This window comes from Trichomycterus rosablanca, chromosome 27 (genome assembly GCF_030014385.1).
Source record: "Trichomycterus rosablanca isolate fTriRos1 chromosome 27, fTriRos1.hap1, whole genome shotgun sequence".
Lineage (NCBI taxonomy): Eukaryota > Metazoa > Chordata > Actinopteri > Siluriformes > Trichomycteridae > Trichomycterus > Trichomycterus rosablanca.
This window is the reverse complement of record NC_086014.1, coordinates 12,761,086-12,781,618: the sequence shown is the minus strand read 5'-3', so window position 1 is coordinate 12,781,618 and position 20,533 is coordinate 12,761,086. Positions and strand designations below refer to the sequence as shown.

The 20,533-nt window shown below is 38.9% G+C and overlaps 1 protein-coding gene across 1 annotated transcript; it reads left to right on the top strand.

Annotated features, from left to right (window-relative positions):
- The first annotated feature begins 5,823 nt into the window (after positions 1 to 5,823).
- Positions 5,824 to 20,531, top strand: LOC134303878 (electromotor neuron-associated protein 1-like). Its single transcript, XM_062989332.1, has 5 exons — positions 5,824 to 5,887; positions 9,108 to 9,170; positions 19,652 to 19,733; positions 19,819 to 19,958; positions 20,418 to 20,531. The coding sequence occupies exons 1-5, from the start codon at positions 5,824 to 5,826 to the stop codon at positions 20,450 to 20,452; spliced, it is 384 nt and encodes a 127-aa protein (XP_062845402.1). The 3' UTR covers positions 20,453 to 20,531.
- Positions 20,532 to 20,533: the final 2 nt, after the last annotated feature.

Below are 20,533 nucleotides of genomic sequence, written 5' to 3'. Positions count from 1 at the left end.
GCAAAGGAACACAGAGCTGGATTATGATTGGCTAGAAAGCCCATAGGAAACAACAGAAGAAAGCCAGTGATTGGCTAACTCCTTCAAAGTGTTCAAACAAACGCCAATAAATGACAAACAAATATGCGAAAGCCCGCCTACAGCTTTCACCGTGTAAGTGTCATTTTATTTATGTTCACATACTGTTTCATCCTGATAAGGGTCGCGGTGGGTCATTAAGTACTATTCTGGAACACACTCAGGACAGAATCCAATCAACTGCAGACCATCACACACATTTACTTGCACCAAGGGACAGTACATTCAGCTACTGCATGTTTTTGAGAGGTCGAAGGAGTCACAAGGAAAGCACACGCTTTTACTTTAAAACATACCAAACCTCTCACAAACAGTGACCCAAGGTAGGGATCGAACCCAGGTCCCCAGGACTAACGTTGCTGAAAAGCACCCACTGAACACTCTTCACATACTATCATTCATTCATTCATTTTTACCAGCTACAACACATTCACTTACTTGCCAAGTCACATGTAGGACCAATTAAGGGCAGCCAGTCCACCTTCTGCATATTATAGAAGTGGTAGTAAACCGAAGTAACCAGAGGAGACACATATATACACAAACAGAACATTTTAAATTGGTTAGTGTATGTGTGAGTTTCCTATGGATTATCCAGTTCACCTTTAAAAAAAACAAAACATTATACTTCACTAAAAGTATGCAAAGACCGATTATAATGAATGGAACCAGCAAACATACAGCCAGTCTTTATTAGTAAACACTGGCAGTGGAATGGAATGTAGCAAAGTTCTCAGAGAATTTCTATTCGGCACTATTAATGCTCTCTTTCCAAAAAAATCTGCCCTGGTAATGCTGCCCTGTCAACTGTTAAGTGATTTACTGTGAATTGTAATGTCTAGGAGCCACAACAGTTTAGCCACAAAGAAAAAGGTTACACAAGTTAAGCACAAACACCACACACAGCTTCATGTCAGTGCTGTGCTGGGAAGGGTTCACTGTTAGTGTCACTACTTCACTGGGAATAGTCAACCAACCAAATACTTACTATATTTGGTGGTGTTTTTAAAACATTCCCTTTTCATGGTTGGATATGATGGCGAATAGTGCAAACTGTGCATTGCAGACTTACAAAGTGCACCTGTATGGTTAGTGTACAATAAGACGTTCAATAAGTGCAGGCACAAAGCAGGTGGCAATTCAGTACTGTATATATATTGTAATCTAGGATGTATGTATATATTCTAATGGAATAAAGCTGAATGTAACATAAATAGAAGTTGTTATTTTAGTCCTAGTACAATTTTGCCAGCGGTGTAAGTTTGAAATGTTAATTCTGTACAGTTACTGCTTATTGTGTCCATCTATGCCAGCAGTACATTCTTAAGATTTAGAATTGCGTCACTAATAATGACTGGCATTTGTACTGACTGTATTTTATTGACTGTCCTTTATAGCTCTGCAATCACAGAGATTGAAATATGAGGAAATATGGATAGAAAAATGCCAGATTCTAGGCATATTTTAGACATGTCTGTATGTATGTTATATACATGTACAGTGTATCACAAAAGTGAGTACACCCCTCACATTTCTGCAGATATTTAAGTATATCTTTTCATGGGACAACACTGACAAAATGACACTTTGACACAATGAAAAGTAGTCTGTGTGCAGCTTATATAACAGTGTCAATTTATTCTTCCCTCAAAATAACTCAATATACAGCCATTAATGTCTAAACCACCGGCAACAAAAGTGAGTACACCCCTAAGAGACTACACCCCTAAATGTCCAAATTGAGCACTGCTTGTCATTTTCCCTCCAAAATGTCATGTGATTTGTTAGTGTTACTAGGTCTCAGGTGTGCATAGGGAGCAGGTGTGTTCAATTTAGTAGTACAGCTCTCACACTCTCTCATACTGGTCACTGAAAGTTCCAACTTGGCACCTCATGGCAAAGAACTCTCTGAGGATCTTAAAAGACGAATTGTTGCGCTACATGAAGATGGCCAAGGCTACAAGAAGATTGCCAACACCCTGAAACTGAGCTGCAGCACAGTGGCCAAGATCATCCAGCGTTTTAAAAGAGCAGGGTCCACTCAGAACAGACCTCGCGTTGGTCGTCCAAAGAAGCTGAGTGCACGTGCTCAGCGTCACATCCAACTGCTGTCTTTGAAAGATAGGCGCAGGAGTGCTGTCAGCATTGCTGCAGAGATTGAAAAGGTTGGGGGTCAGCCTGTCAGTGCTCAGACCATACGCCGCACACTACATCAAATTGGTCTGCATGGCTGTCACCCCAGAAGGAAGCCTCTTCTGAAGTCTCTACACAAGAAAGCCCACAAACAGTTTGCTGAAGACATGTCAACAAAGGACATGGATTACTGGAACCATGTCCTATGGTCTGATGAGACCAAGATTAATTTGTTTGGTTCAGATGGTCTCAAGCATGTGTGGCGGCAATCAGGTGAGGAGTACAAAGATAAGTGTGTCATGCCTACAGTCAAGCATGGTGGTGGGAATGCCATGGTCTGGGGCTGCATGGGTGCAGCAGGTGTTGGGGAGTTACATTTCATTGAGGGACACATGAACTCCAATATGTACTGTGAAATACTGAAGCAGAGCATGATCCCCTCTCTCCGGAAACTGGGTCGCAGGGCAGTGTTCCAGCATGATAATGACCCCAAACACACCTCTAAGACGACCACTGCTTTATTGAAGAGGCTGAGGGTAAAGGTGATGGACTGGCCAAGCATGTCTCCAGACCTAAACCCAATAGAACATCTTTGGGGCATCCTCAAGCGGAAGGTGGAGGAGTGCAAAGTCTCAAATATCCGCCAGCTCCGTGATGTCGTCATGGAGGAGTGGAAAAGCATTCCAGTGGCAACCTGTGAAGCTCTGGTAAACTCCATGCCCAGGAGAGTTAAGGCAGTTCTGGGAAATAATGGTGGCCACACAAAATATTGACACTTCAGGAACTTTCACTAAGGGGTGTACTCACTTTTGTTGCCGGTGGTTTAGACATTAATGGCTGTATATTGAGTTATTTTGAGGGAAGAATAAATTGACACTGTTATATAAGCTGCACACAGACTACTTTTCATTGTGTCAAAGTGTCATTTTGTCAGTGTTGTCCCATGAAAAGATATACTTAAATATCTGCAGAAATGTGAGGGGTGTACTCACTTTTGTGATACACTGTATGTGTGTGTAACCATAATGTAACTCTTTTTCCAAATGTGAAAACAAAATGATGTCTTTATTAATTAGCATATGATTAAAATATTACGCAGTAGATGATAATGTCCTCGCATCAAAGCGCATATGTCACCACAACCTTTGCGCAAAATGACCCAATGTATGGCGTTCATGATAAAGGTTATTTTAATTAATAGACTGTTACCTGAATGATGATATTCCCTTATCCTAGGCAAAGCGTTGTCTTTTTCGATTTCTTAAACCGGATGATAAAATAATGTAATTAATGTGCTTTGGGTTGCCCTCTTTCCCCCGGCATATGATGGGGTGTGTTAATGCCTCCACTGATTTCACTTAAAGAGGCAGCGCACAGGCGGAGCTCTTCCATTAAACTACATGCAATAATGATTCAATCCGGGATAAATAAATATATAAGCATATAAAATGACTAGATAAAGATATGAATAATGAGGAAACTATAAAATTTATAGACTAGCAGAATCAAAAACATCAGTGCGCATTTATTATCCATCACCTTCCTTGTGTTTTGTACGATGTGATTCACCTGTGAATCGGTTCCTTTTGAACAATTGTTTTAATGAGTCGAGCAGATCGATTCACACACGGCGCTGCAAATAAAGAAAATATCAACTCGACATAACAGGCTTTTCTGTTCTTTAAGTTTCCTTTCATCCAGGAAAAAACAACTCTTGTAAGAATGGAAATTTCCTCTTATGTTAATCAAGTAAATAACTGTACTATTGTGCAGTGACCAAACCATGCAAACAAAATAACGACCACCAGCATCTGCATTATTATATTCCTCTGCTCATATTTTCTTCAATTATTGATCACACTGTGGAAAATCATAAGCTAAACATTTGGATTCATACCCTATAAAGCCTTGCTTGAAGAATGCAATAATGTAGTAATGGTAAAAATAAAACTCATTTAAATTCTCATTGAAATAGTTAAGAGATGTATTTTAATTATAATGTATTATAATAAATTATTATATTTAATATAATAATTTCATTTTCTTAATCTGCTTTATCCTGGTCAGGTTCGTGGCAAGCCCGGAAAACCCTGGACAGGGCGCCAGTCCATCACAAGACTTCAGCCCAGCTAGAGCCTGCAGATACTTTCAATGTGGTGTTAAAACACTAATTGGTTGCTAATAAATTCACGTAGATTTAAACACTGTTCTTTCATGAGTGGTGAAACATCTGTAAATGGCTGGAGAAGCTGGAGCAAGACGGTCAATATTAGATTAATACCGGGCGCTCCGGGTGGCACAGCCCACCACCGCTAATCTGTTCCTCCACGTGTTTCACAGGGGGCGTGTGATGGTCTCAGCCCTCCTCGGCCAGCATGGGGGGTGGGGAGGCATGACTCCAACACACCGTATTTTACCATCCCCCCACCCAGACAAAGCAGGTGTACATTTGTAGACTTGTAGTATGAACTGACCTGCAGGGGGCATGAGAGCATTACATTTCCTCTCTTCTGCACCTGCAAAAAGTTAGCAGTGCTGATTACCCCGTCACCTCCAGACAAGGTGCTTCAGCTTCTGGAGTATCTGAAGTCCCACATTTACTCCTGGAATTACACGAAACGAATATTGTTTCAAACAAGTACTAAACTCAACTCAAATTCATAATCATAATAGTCATTTAAACAAAATAATAAGTAGAATAAATAAGATAAACATATTTGATTAACATTTATTTTTATTTTACATAAAAATATAAAACTCGTTTCCAGAAAAGATAATTTAGTTAAAATGCAATAAAACAAGAATATATGATTTGTTATTGTCACAGATCTTTATTTAACTGACAAAAGTACAAAGAAAAGATATATTCCATGTCCCATGTTCCTGAAAAATAAAAAATAAGTTTATTTCTAAATATAATCTGTTCACCAGCTGAAACTTTTTTTGCACAGTATATGTTATCTTTTTTTTTATTTTATTTTGTACATTTTGTAAGCCAGTAGCCCAATCCTTCATTTATTGTCTGTTTTACTACTGTTTATCCTGTTCAGGGTCACAGTGGGTCTGATTCACTGGGCAGAAGTTCACCAGGCCATCACAGGGCACACACACACACACCCAGGGAAATTTTAACCTGATTTGTGAGAGGAAACCAGAGAGGAAACCAACTCCACACAGAAAGGACCTGAACCACTCAACATGGGAATCAAACCCAAGGCCTACAGTGCTACTCACCGCTGCCCCAGTAGCCTAATCTCACCGCTGCCCCAGTAGCCTAATCTCACCGTTGCCCCAGTAGCCTAATCATTATACATTATTAACTACTACGTGTCATCTATACTATCGTACTGTGTCCCAATATGTCAGAATAGTTCATCACATAGTATGTAGTACAGCAGTATTAAGATCTGACTATAAATGTATTCTGTTTTGTTTGGCAACGTCAAATAACCATACAGTCAAACAGCCAATCAGAGCATCTCTTTTTTTGGCCAAGATGGCTTCTGTTGGTCCTGTGTGGTTGGCTCTGCCCTCACACTGCTATGTCAGATTATGGATGTTGTTGTCATGGTAATGACAGAGGTATTGTTGCCATAGAGACAGCAGCGTGAGATGCTCGTGCTGCAGTGGGCTCAGAGGAGCAGCTCTATGCTGGTCAGTGTATCTGTAACAGCGGGTAATATCTGCTTATCGTGACTGGAGGAATCACAACTGATTATCAGCTCCGCAACGTGAAACAACAGACCAAACAGGGTGAGTTTACTCATTTTAACAGATGGTTACAAATGCAGATTGATTCAGTCAGAGCTATCATGGAAGCACGCACAAAGTCTGCATGGAATAGGACAGGTAAAATCACATACTGACCCAATATTAAGAGTTTTTTTTTGGCTCTGTCATAAGCCACCCACCATCTATGCTTTTTTTCTAAATCTGTCTTCTGCATCAATACTGTGTCTCCTGCACAGAACATCTTACAACAAACAACATAATGTTGCAAATAAACACTTCTATGTATTAGTTTCCTAGGTCAGGTCCATGTGCTGTTATGTTTTTCACACAGGACTCCACTCACAAGCAATCAGCATGACTGTCTGTGACTTGGACCATTAGCTACAGCTCTTCGAGACCAAACTTTCAGCACACTTCTCGTTAAAAGTGAAAAATCTGTCACTATGAGTAGTGGAATGCTTTAAAGGAAGAACATAGAACGTGACTTGGCATATAGGTAAAGTTACAGGCTGTTTATTTATTTAAACAATTAACTATTAAATCATTTATTAAAACGACCCTTATTCATTCATTTTCGCTAAACATTTTATTCTGATGGAAGTTGTGATGGGTCAGGTGTTACTTAAAAACACTGGACACGAGGCAGGAACCACAGGGCAACAAACACATTCCTGGGACAATATTGGGCAGCCAGTCATCTTTTGCATGTTTTTGAAGGTTAAAGAAAATTGGAGTGGTCAGGAAGAGCCCACGCAGACATGGAGAACACGTGTAAGACTCCTCACAGACAGTGACCGGAAAAGAGGATTGGACCCATGTTGCTGTGTGGCACCCACTCTACCAGCTGTGCAAAAATGCCAGCCAATTTGGTATAATTGTGTTAACATGTAGTACTAAAACGAAATGCCCTACACTAATTAGCTTCCTGATCAGCGTGTCTTGCCTTTATAGTAAACGTATGGCTGAATTAAGGTTTATGTGAATCTTTGTAAATAAGGACAAATGTTATTTGGACTGAACGAAGGCAAGGCTATGATATACTGTATGGTTAAATATCTGCCCTAAATATACTTCTCATTCATATTCATTCTTTTTGTAGCTGTGCTATATATAGCATAACCTGTCACCATGTGATTTTAACCCAGTTATTGAGTGGGCACAGACGGCTGACGCTGCACTAGTGAATAATGCAATACTGAACACTGCAACCATCAGCACATATGAAGCTATAGGGGAGAAAACTATAAATCTAGGTTTACTATTTTCCCAGTGCAGCATTACAACACCAGTGCATGGTGTGCATGTGTCTTTTCCCCTCTGTGTGTTAAGTGAGGCTTGTGAGAAGCTCCATAAATGACTAGCAGAGTCTGTGTTGGAGCAGAAATCAATCACAGTCGCCTTTATATTATTGTACTGTTGGATTTGGGCTTTCTTCATGGGCTCTCTCAGTTGTCTTTTGTAGTATTTAAAACCCAAAGAACCCTAAACCTGAAGTTGCCTATTAATTATGTTAATGTCAATCATGTGGGCACTCAATATGCAGTACATAAGTATGAAAAATTAATGTTTGTCCAATGTCTTCATTTACTTTGCCTTTTTTTTTTTTTTGTGGAAAATATTTTGTTCTATTTTTTTTCACTGTCAAGTTCAAACCACTAGATAAACCACCAATCACACAACAGTTCACAATCTGTAAATATACAAGTTTTGCACAGAGCTTTCAAAACAGGCAAAGACATTTGCTCCATTTTTAAAAACTGGGGTTGAATGTTACAAGACAAAGTAACAGGTGCTGGCAAGGCGAAACTTAACTTAGCCTTGGGTGTCTAAGGCATCACTGATAATCAAACTGTAAAGTACCCATACTGGCTGGCAGACGAGCTCAGGAATTTGTGACCCTTCTCAGGTATGCATTTACTTAGATTTAGATTTATTTACATTTATTTAGATATTTGCTTTTAAAAATCCTGCTAATCATAATCCGGTTTGAAAAGTGCTTTTACATATTTAGTATTACGCCTTGAAATCAGTAAGCATGTGATGTCCTTGTGAATTTGGTCCAGGGTATTCCTGCTTCGCGCTCAGTGTGACCCTGACCAGGATAAAGATGCTACTGAAAATGAAATGAAAAAATAAATAATAAATTCAGTAGAAAAAAACTAAATTGCAGACTCCAAACGTGTCGTCTAAATGACTAATGACAACATTTCAGGGTTAAAGAAAATCTTCCTTGACTATAATATACCTCACTTGTTACACATTTTACAGTTTTATTTAAGTGACCATGCTGAGCACAAGACAGACAGCTATAAAAACATCTAAGCAAGAGTCATGATTCATAAGCTTGAGAATCTGGTCTAATTCTAATTAGAAGAATGTTACGCAAATGTGTTTTTTTCTGCCAGAATTGTAGTAATTGCAATAAAAAATCATTGACCTTTAACTAATTGCCTTAAGAAAAACATGCAACAGCACAGTAGATCATCAAACTGAGAGAATTATTAGTCATAATTAGGACCAGTTAGTAAATTATTCTAAATGTTCACTTTTTCCACACAGAAACATTTTTCCAGGCCTGCATGCTTCAGTAACTGACAGAATTGTAAAGGAAAGTGGAAAGACGGAGTCTATTAAACCATGATTTGGCAGCCAGGTTTGATGCTGTCAATCTTAAGTAATAAATACATCACACATGCAGGTTGGCAGGATGATATTTTAGCATGAGTCTACAGGGAAGAGAATGTAGAGGAAAAGTAAGAGATTGTAATGACTTCATTACTAAGTTAAAGAAATACTCCAACACCCTTTAACCTAATATCTATTCACCACATGAGGAACAGCAGACTAGACCTGGTAGTCTGTTACTCAATGCTTATTCATGAATTCTTACTCTTGTAATAAATGCTCATGCAAAAAAGAAAACATTTTGCAGATTTATTTGTTTCTCCGCTTATTTTTCACTTAGCCCTTTTTTTTTGGGTCAGGGTGACGTTTCATCCCACACCAGCCGCAAACACTGGGGAGGTTAAAGTAAACCAGAGAAAATCACATTTTAAAGGCACGCTGCCAAATTTTACAGCCCTCCTTTTACACTTCTTATAGGTTTACTTCCCTTGTTACACCTTTGAGCATAGACTGAAGTAATTCTCTGCTCCACATTTTAGAAAAATCACCCTCTGTGTCTCAGCTGGATAAGGATAATGAAACAAGAGCTCTGAGCATGCTCGGTAAGGCCTGGATGCTTTCCTGCTGCTGTGCCCAGAATACTAATCAGACTTGGTAGAATGCACAGTCATCATGGTTGCCGACAAACGGAAAAACATGGTTTGTTTCTTTCAAGATTTTTTTTTCAGATCCTGAATTTAAACCTGACCAATATGCTGCCATATTTATGATTTTTGTTTAAAATTTCTTTCTAAAATCTTTAAATATTTGCCTGGTTTTATGTGCTAGATGTTGCTGTGCACCATCCATTCTGCCAGCGGTGCTGCTGTGCCATCTGTTGATACAACAGAATATTTTTATCCAGATTAAGCCAGTGTGGTGCTTTAATAATGCCTTTGATTAATTCATTTAATTATGAACATATTCATTTTCAGTGTTATGACAACTTTGGTTTGACAGAAAAGCACACGGCTAAAACTCCACCAACATCGCAACTGACTGCCTATATATTTACCATGATCCCCTTCTTCTCTCTGTGATAAATCCTCGCACCAACCTCCCTAACTCCTCCATAGCTCTTTACATTTAAATACATAGATAAATAAAAAGGGTTTGGCTGCCCAGCACAAAGAAGAAGCCACCCTTAACACCAGCCCAATTTTTTATTCTCATTGCTTTGCTCCCTTCCCTCACAGTCTCACGATCATCTATCTATCATCTATCTATCAGTCTCACTATAGTTGAAGATAGCCTGCAGGCACAATCGCTTTATCCTAGTCACGGTGGGTCTGGGGTCAAATTCACCCTAGAATAGACGCTAATTAATTGCAGGGCAACACACATACATATTCACTTACTACTTCACAAAACACAAAAGCAATTTAAAGCAGCCACTCCACCTTCTGTATGTTTTTGTTAGATGGGAGTTGTACTAATGCGTTATGGTATGGAAGTGAAGTAAGGACACAGTAAATTTAATCTCAACCTGTGGCAGATTAAGCCACTGCCTGGCACACATGGCTAGTTGCCAGTGGGCATTAAGAGCACTTAGAAGTCTGTCCTCTTATTTATAGGAATAATGAGAAGGAACCTCCCAAACATCAGGAAGATAGCTTACTAAGACTATTACAGACTACTAATAGTTACAGAGTATAAAGTCTTGTAGTTAATTCTGCTCACTTAAATACAAAAATAATGAATTCAATATTTCTTATGGTGTTGTTATTTTTGTTAAATGCATTTTTGGTAGTTCCGTATTCCTTGCACTGTTTACAAAATCATACATCAAGTTGCTCTTTTTTTGTCTGTCACTGCATCACGTTCCACACCAGTCACACTACTTCATTCCAGACCTCTGGAGCAGATCACATTTATTTAAAGCGCAGTACACACCCAAGCTCACTTGGGACAGTTGAACAAACCCCAGATTTTAGGTGGAACAGAGATCAGTATCCTGGACTCAGAAACTGTTTTCTCTTAGTCCAGTCAGACTCTGGTTCTGGAAGAGACCTGCAATTGTCAACACAGCTTTTAAACATGCACAGAACCAAAAGAGATTTCAAAAATGAGCACCACACAGAGGCCCTCTGACCATGTCAGGGGCTTGCTATTACATCCTAACAGACTGAGCCTGCTCTTAGGTGTCTACCTACATTGTAATACTATGCTGTTTGGGATTTCAATCTGATCTTCTTATTTTTGTTCTTCCCGGCAAATTTGTGTATTTACTGATCATTGAATATAGGCTATAAGAACTGCAATAAATTTGGCTTGTGAGTTTACGACCAGGCCTCCGGTGACCATCCACATCTCATTACCCTCTCTGAGATTGTACTAAAGGATGGAATGGCCAATACAGGCTCAGCCAACCATGCTGCTGTTTACTTAATTACATTCCCACATCCCCCTATCACAGCTTAATGGCTGCCACCATTGCTGACTGTAACACTCATTAACACTCATGACATTGCTGCCACTACTGACCAGGCTTAGTTGTTTTTGCTGACCTACAGCAATGTACATTCAGGAATCACCTGAGCAGCTCTAAGTGAAGTTCAGTAGTTAAAGGATCAGTGCAGTGTGTTTTTAAACTGTATCCTGCAGCATATCTGTAACATATGTCACATTTTCTTGTACTGAGAAAAGAACAGAAACTGGAAGTCTAAGTGCTGACAAAAAATGAACATAATAAAAATTGTGTTAAAAATAAATTTTCATTTCTTATCTGATTTTATATTGATGATTCATTAAAATATAAATCAAATACATTCGTTTATTTTTATAACAGCTTCATAGTTATATGGAAACAGGACAGGGTGCCAATCCATTACAAATAAATAATACCGTCTTCAGCTGTGGTCTTGTTTGCAACTCACTTATTACAGATATGAACTTCCAGGACATTAAAGGTATAGATAAACAACTTACAGGCATCGCACAGATGAATATGTGTACTACACTGCAGCTCTGTAAACATGTCACCTTACTTAAGTTTAGCATTAACAGGAAGGCCAAAATCTTAGTCAGTCTCAGAGGTACATATGTGTAGCCATGAAGCCGACATCCGCCTAAGATCAGAGATCTGGGGGGGTGTACCTGTGTGTTAAAAGCTTATCAATAATTCATAAAGAGAAATTGATTCCAGTCCTTTCTATTCGTGCTGCTGGCACATGGGCACAGAGCATCGGTACTAAGCCATGATGTCACCAGACTGCCATCGATCACGCAGCGCACCAGCTATGCATGCTGAAACCTGAGCTCATACTGCTCAATAAAACTAGATAACTAAGAAGACTGCTGAACTGATTGTCAAGGTCAAGTACAGAGCACAGAGGATGCCAAAAATATAAGTACCAAGTAAATGTGTGTTTTAAGCACCAGATCACAATACATTTTAAATAATGTAAAATATAAATAATACATGAATTATTAGGATTAAATCTGAGTGTAATGAAGCTAATATGTCCAGATTCAGTGCTTATTGTGATTAAATGATGACCTAGTTGGAAATAATTTAGGGCAGGGATGCAGCATGTCTGAGAGCAAGGGTGTGGCAGCCAGACCGCTGTTCAAACATTTGTCTGGGGTTTGACTGAATGGTATTTATAATCCCATAATAATTCCATTTTGGTGTGATCTGACAGATGCAAGTTGTTGCAAATCTCACAATAATTATTTTTGTCCATGCTATATTTAAATATTTTTGGTTTTTTTTATCCAATATAGCAGGATCTGTGACGATTAGCATTTAAAATAATCGCAAACTTCCCCAGCAGAACCGAATGGAAGTATTCATCATAAATGCAATCGGATGGCCCACTGATGTGTCTGTGGGAATTGTGGTAAAAGAATAACATAGATGGAGTCTGGTTACTGGTTCAGATTCAGACAGTCCCACCCTGCAGCTGCTAGACATGGGATGCATTACAATCCAATTCCCCCTCCCTAGTCCTTCTTCAGTCAATACAGTACCAGTATAATGACCAATATAATTACATTAGCTTGGCAGGTACTTGGTGAACGACAGGTCTCAGTATAGCTATATATAGTATATGTCCAGGTCCTTACATCTATTATGTCAGTGAAAATCTATTAAGGTTTTGCTTGGAAAACAAGTAAACTACTGATCAGAACTGTGTCTGCACCAGGTCTTCAGTGCTTTCCCACTCACACAAGTCAATCGATAAGCGGTATAAGGTTTCGCCAACAGGGCTTTAGGATATGATTACACATTATAAAAAGAGGATACAGGAAACAAAGTAGTTAAAAGGACTGGAGCCTAAAGTACTCATAGACATTTGAAGAAGTGCTTGATCTGCATAAACACGAAGCCATCTGCTCCTCCATCTTAAATCAATCTGTGACTTTATTGACTGTTTCACACAAAGCCATCCGACTAAATCAAAGCACCAAAGTCAATTTCTGTCACAGGAAAAGTGACGCCCTGGAAACGTTAGAATTACATGTCTTCCATATCTCCCCCCAAACCCAACGAAGTGAGCAGAGATGGGAAGTATTTGTTCCATGTTCATATTCACTGCTCTAATGCATTTTATTTATCATTCTGGGTGGCTACATTGTTCTACACCATATATTCTACAACCAAGATGCTGGACCAGGGGGCATGCATGTGAAATATTAATGTGTCATGAACTATTTAATATTATTATACAAGTAAACACTGATGCAGAACAGCATATAATACACTTAACATCTTATTTCAATAAATTCAGTGTAATTATACCCGAAATTATATTGTGCACTCACGCCAACAAGTGTGTACATGTGGCTGGATTTGTGGGTGGCTATCCATGGTGTATTATGCCTTTCGCCCAGTGAATCGCACCCACCGCGACCCTGACCAGAATTACGTGCTGGCAAAAGCAGACAATGAGTGAATACATAAAATCAACAGAATGAGATGTAAAAAAACAACATTTAATATTATTTATATTAAATTCAGTTATTTTAGTGTAGCTTCTGTAAAAGGAAAAGCATCCACTCTCGCAAGCCCCGCCCATTCACGTTCCCTGTGCCATGCGCGCTCATGTATCTGTGAACGCGCTCCGACACACGCACACGCACTTGAGCATCAGCGGTAAGTCCCACCCTGTTTACTCTTCAGCTAGTAAAAAATATTTATATTTTATTTAATAAGCTGCGTGACTGAGCAAACAGTGATTGATTTGGGTTCAGTCTGATTATATAATACTGGTGGTTTCAGCAGCAGTTCACACCTGACTGGAGACTGCGCCGGTTCTGTGTTGTTGAACATTATTTATTTGTGTGGGTTGTTTATTTATTGATGATTTTGGAGGCTATGTAGTCGCTTACAGGTGAACGGTCACGGAATGAGAAATGTCAAATCGGTTGCCATAGTGACGGTGCGGGATTTCAGACTGGCGGATCTTAATCTGATGTCTAAAATGCCTGTGGAGTCTGGAAGAGAACTGATATGTGTTGCATGTATAAATGTTTATTTCTTTGTACGGTTTATGGATATGCAGACGTGTTTGATTAATTCCATATTATTTTAATAACCCGAATATGGTTGTAAACAATTTTTTCATGTATTGACCTCACTGAACAGCGTGAAGGTTGTATGGTTTCCCTACATTTCATTTTGAATACATTTTAAAGGACAAACTGCTTAATCCATAAAGCTTTTTTTCTTGAATCACATCTTCTCTGAACTATTATGTTATGTTAAACATTGTTCCTCTGAGCCACTTCGTTATTCTGGATTTAACACCAACTACACATCATCGTCCAGCTGCTCTCACATCAGAATGAGATTCAAACCAGCCTACTCAAACATACACTGTATGGCCAAAATCATTTAAACACCTGACCATGAGCTTGGTATACAAAAATAGTATTAAAATAGAGTGACCTTTATGTGATTTTTCAGCTATAACATCAGCCACTCTTCCGAGGAAGGCTTCTCACAGGACTGTGAAGTATGTCTATGGGAATTTGTACCCATTCAGTCAAAAGAGGATTTGTATGGCTGGGCACAGGTCTGGACAAAGTGCAATCAAATGGTACCACACGCTCATATTTTTACTCACTCATTCACACCTAGGGGCAATTTAAATTTATGTATGGTGAGAACATCAAATGCTGACCCATGTTACCATGCTGCATTTACCGGCAGTGCCACTGAATATGTGGTGAATGTGGTATACATTTTATATGACCAAACTGACATTTTTGTAATGTGTTAAATCACTTGTGCTGTTTTCAGTTTGACACACTACACAATACTGTATTGAAAGTATTCTTCACTCTAATAAAAGCCTTATCTCTTCGAAAAATGTGAGAATCAAATTAGAGGGTTAGAGAGGTTTTATTCAGGTCAGGGTTATGAAAAGTATCAACTGCAATGTAGATAGTCTGAAAATAAGATGCCAGTCACACCACTCAAATATGCCTTAAATGCTCAGAAAGGAGAATGGAGGGATAATTCATGAGAAGGAAAATTGCCAGAATTGGGAATTAGAGCACTAAAAATCACTGTGTTACTGATCACCTGTTCTGGTTCAGCTCGGCGGACCATGATGGATGGGTAGCCACTTTGTGCTCTGTTGAACTGAGCCCTAATTAAAAACACTGCAGCTGTTAGCATTTTTTCTCTTAATTGAACACCTTATACTTGTTCGGCGATAAACTCCAATTTCATACAACAGCGTTCTCATCAGCATTATAAACAAATGGTACAAAAGAATGTGCTGCACAAAGTATATAAATACAGTAGGGCTGAAATCTAAAGCATGTTTATGAATGTATGTCTCATGCTATTGGATGCATTACATATTTACTGCTAATAAAATCTGTGCAATTCTGCAAGATTACTCTCAATTGGTGTATTCTGATTATGAAATAATAGTCTACTGTATCACTGACTCTGCTAATAACCTGAGGCCAACTAAATGCCCCCTTAAATGTTAATTGAGTGTTAACACAGTCTGACAAACAGATGCTTTTACTTTGACACCTCAGCAAAGTGTGTAATTGCTACAGAGTGATACAAGGAATACAATCATGTACAGGGTGAGGCCAAATCTTTTTAAAGGCTGTAACCTATATGGATAGATAGTTTAATGGATGCATTTTAACCTCACTGCTGATAAAACTATATGTCTATATTACATAACAACCTCTCAAGAAGTGCATTCTGGTTTAACTCAGCTAGGAAAGATGGATGACTAACCTACTTTATTAAAAATGCTGTGCTACACTATGCCCCAATACATATACTGACACATATCTCATTACATTCACACCTCCTCCAGAGTCCTAATGCATAAATCTAACAGCATCTCTCTATGGCAGTGTTATGCTCCCCCAATTTTTATTTTGAACATTTATTTTTCTAATACGTTTTGCTTTTTTTAACTACATTGCAGGGTGCTCAGGTGGAGCAGCACCTGACTTGAGCATTAAATTGCAGTAGCCCACTACTGCGGGGATCCAGGGTTCGAATCCCCAGCTGTGCTATCGGCCAGTCAAGTGCCTGTGGGGGAGGGGGGTTATGGATTGGGGTTCTTTCCAGGGTTATTATGGTTCTTAACTAATGCTCCTCATGCAACTGAATAAATATGCTCGTCACTCTGCTTCTCCACTAACCCGTATAAATAAAAATGAGATATGGAATGGGTCGAGGACAGGCAACATAATGAAGCTGAGTCACTGAGGTCTTTAGTGCAACCGATGCTGCTGCCAGTGTATGGGGATTACAGGGTTGTACGCTTATGTTCAGGCACCTGTTAGCATTTAGTGTGGCTTAAAATGGGTGTCTACATACTTATGTTAACAGAGTTAATACCCCTAAATTCCAGTTTTACTTTAGTCCTGCTCCCAGCATCACCCACACTTAAAAACAGGCCTTACAGAGACTTGTAAGACATTAAGAGTTTGGTTTACAAGTAATGGTCAGATGTTTACTGGTGACGAGTGCTATTAGGAGCATTAACAAGATTACAGACAGAAGCTGGCACTGCTAAATAAATCAATGACATTTGATCACTGTGAAACTGGGACAGAACACCTCTCTCATTTCCCCTCATTTACTTTTTCATTTCTTTCACATTTTCTCTCATTGCTGTGGTTTGGGTGCGGTGATGAACTGGAAATGGATGAACTGATATAAAAGAGCAATATCATAATGTACTATTACAAGAAAGCATTTAGTTTAATGCAACTTTAATGCTTGTTCCATTAAGGGACTTGCAAATGCAACTATCCTCCTGTCTAATGTTTAGAATTTCTAAGACCACACCCTTTTTTAGTAGAACCTCAGCTCTGAGAGTCCCACTGCCTAACAGTCAGACAGTTTCACACATTCTCAATCTTTAATTTCAGCAGGATGTCCCTATTTTATGATATGGTGACTATTTAAATGCAAGGTGGTACAGCTGAATCTGTTGTTGTATTATACCAGCATATTTCCTATGTTCACTAATATACAGTATAATACTGATTCTTTTAAAATAGCATTTTTTCCCTGACACAGATTACAGATGCACAAATTCCATGTTTAATATCTGTGTACAAGGCTGACATGCTGAATTGTTCTCATATTCAATTTGAATTATAAGCCAAGCCAATCTATTGTCATATTTCATGCCATGACCTTGTGTGATGTTTACTGACCGAGCATGGACAAGCATATCAACACAGCACTCAAAGTGTTAATTGTTAGCAGTTTTTATACTACTGTCTCGAAAGTATCATTCAAAGTATAGTTTTTTATACTCTCAACATAACATTTGCTGCCACTGTGCTGTAACATAATGATGTACCTGTAAGTGATGCATTATTTTTATTCATTGATTAGTGATGCCTCTATAAAGTGCTGGATAAATGATACATTAACAGATTTGGCAAATGTTTGGATTCAAAGTGTTTTACCATTAGGCCAGGATACAAGCAAAACGATTAGGGGTTAAGGGCCTTGCTGAATGACCCAACAGTTGTAGCTTGTCTAAAATCACATACTGCGTTCTTCACAGCTTTCGGGTGCAACCAAAGTGGATGTTCATGTTTTTCGGATAATAGGAGTCAAAAAAGCTGACATGGTTTGAAATTTTAATGAAATGTACCTCGACCTAAACACATGGAAGAAAATCAGACAATTACAGACATTTACATCATTTAATGATTTGATAAAGATAACCATGCTGTACTAAATACAGTGTATGTCAGCAGCAGATCCAACAGTGCATTTTTGAGGATCTGTTTTGGGCTGTTTTGAAAAACTGCTAATCCTCCAAAGACAGAGACATCATAGCATGTCAAGCAACTTATTGCTCATGCGACCAGACAGTTATCAAAGCATTTCACCGCAAGCTGTACCGTGTATGACTATGTATGTCATAAGCTTTCATTTCATTTAATTTTAGCAGACTGGATTTTAGGTCGACAGAGTAGATCTCAATAGTGTGCATAAATAAATAACACACAGAGCCTTTATAACATACTGTGTAAAATACTGTCTTTGTGCACAATCCTCCTTTTATTCAGCTCTTGTGCTGTATATTGTGTTATCGGGTTCTGTTCTGTTGAAGGTGACATTGGTGGCTTCAGGCCTCTGTCTGTTTAAGTGAGCCAGGTCAACAGGGACGTTGTTTTCTTTCAAATCACTTCATACCGTTATCCATCTCGGTTTTAACTCTGAAAGCCCATTTCAAGGTCATACTGGCAGAGTGCTTCTGTATACATGATACATTTGACGTTTATCACAGAGAGAAAAATAAAATACGATGTTTAAGTGAGTTTTTAAAATGTAAACAGTAAACATAGCCGTGAATTGACTGCTATGTTCATGTTTTGCCAGTTTCTTCTAATAAACATGCAATGTTGCAATTCTAGTAATAAAAGGAAAGAAATACCCTGCCTAAAGTATCACACTTCCTTTCCTTACTGTAACAGCCACCTAGACATCATCAAACAGTTTGACCATCAGTTTGACAATATCTGACCTGCAGCATGTACTTTGGTCAGACTCTTAACAAGAATATGACTTTAGTAAGTATTTTCAGACCTGTCATTGCCTTAATTCCACAAAATTTACCAGCAAAGTTGCTATTAACTAGTGTCTGCTTTATTAGTGGTGTGTCTATTCTGGCATCGTCCATTGGCCAGGCAGTCAAAATATTTAACAGTCATGACAGTCAGGTCCTGAATTTACCTTACAGAATGCAAGCAAGTTCTACACAATTTTATTTACATTACACAATTAACTCCTTGACAAGAAGAGTCTCTACTATTTTTCAGAAGTGCAGAAACAGATCATAACAACATTACCCAGCATAAAATGCTAATCATGCGAGCCTTTACAAGCACATCACACACAGGTTTACTAAGCATGTGGGAGTAGTGTAATGGAGGAGAGTAAAGCTCACTCTCACTCCTCCCGGACTGCAACGAGCAGTACTCACGCCCCTCACCTATGGAATGAGCTGTTATGTTTCTGTAGCTCAGAACAGATTCTGTAACACAGCTGAAGAGAGACTTAATATAGCATGATAAAATAGCATGATGTTCCACCTGGCCATCACGGCATGAGGCTTCTGTTATGCTGCCATGCTGTGTTGTGATATGCATTAGACGTGAGGGCTGTTTTTACTCCCTCTCTTAGAAATGCTGCAATGCGTCGCACAGCTCCAAGACTGGGTCAGTGTATCGTGGCTGGCGTCAACCGCTAGCTCATTATCCCCATGGCAACAGCCAATGGATTTGCTTACAAGACCTTTGTAATGTTGATTTTTTTTTCTGGGAGCGCCGGTCTTGCAATTTGTATGAGCTTTTTCTAATTACAAAAATATATGTGGTAATTAGGTATATGTTTATAGTCCTTCTTTGGATTTCTAATATTTTACTGTTCAAGCTTACAAGAGTGCTTTTTATAACCATTTACAGCAGCCACTGCTTACATAAGCTGAACAGTTTGCTGGACGTGGCAAGTTTAGCTTAATGTTTGCTTCCTAAACAAAGAAAAAAAACTTTATAAATGGAATTTAGGTATTTTCATATTTTGCAGGACAACAACGTCAGCAATACAAGAGTGATGGCCTTGAGACAGCTGTATTAGTGAATCCATCAGTGCACAATTTCACTCAAAGGTAATGGTCATTAATAAAAACAAACTGCTAGTCTTGCTAAAATACTTAACTCATAATGCCTAATACATGCGAGTTCTTCTTTCAGTCAGATCAGAACGCTGCTCTGCGACCTAGCCAAGCACAAGTTATTGATCCTAAGTGGTCAAAGCAGTGAAGGTGGTGACATTCTGCCTAAAAGTGGCACATTTGGTCGAAAGAATTCCTTAGACATCATCACATCAAAGGGTAAGCATGTTTGCTGAAACCACGTAACTTCGATTGTTCTCACCTATTGCATGGCACATAGCAATCAGGTACGGTTATGACCAGCATAGACTTTATTGAAGATACATGAAGTCTTTTCAACAGCACCCCATTCGACAACATTGAACAGATAAATGGCCTTTAAGGGATAGATAACTGCTGTGTTTCCGGACTTCACAGAAACCAAAATTGGCTGTTGTCATCTTAATCAGTAAATGAGGGAAAAAGGACTGCCATAATTACCATTCATGGAGCAGTGACAAAGGTGCTCTCTTGGACTATTGACCAGGGCCAATGGCATCATTTTTAAGTCTCGTAATGCGAAACGGAATTAAGACTTTTTATTATACATCCCTTTAAAATAAAAATGCACAGATTATTACAAATGTGTTAAAATTGTAACAGTTTGTAATTGATGTTACATTTGTGCTTTTTTATCAGATAAAAAAACACCTAAGCCAGTCAGGTCCAGGTGACCGGGTGTGTCTGTGGGTTGTACAGAGGGGGTCTGTAGCTCCCTAGGGCTCGACCAGGAGCAGCACCCACTGCACTACAGA

What these genes read in the sequence shown, in the direction of transcription:
- LOC134303878 (XM_062989332.1), top strand. Translation starts at nt 5,824, where the DNA reads ATGCTCGTGCTGCAGTGGGCTCAGAGGAGCAGCTCTATGCTGGTCAGT. An exon ending in CAGTGTATCTGTAACAGCGG is followed by an intron (nt 5,888 to 9,107) that starts GTAATATCTGCT and finishes TCCACATTTTAG; the next exon opens with AAAAATCACCCTCTGTGTCT. An exon ending in AGACATCATCACATCAAAGG is followed by an intron (nt 19,959 to 20,417) that starts GTAAGCATGTTT and finishes CTTTTTTATCAG; the next exon opens with ATAAAAAAACACCTAAGCCA.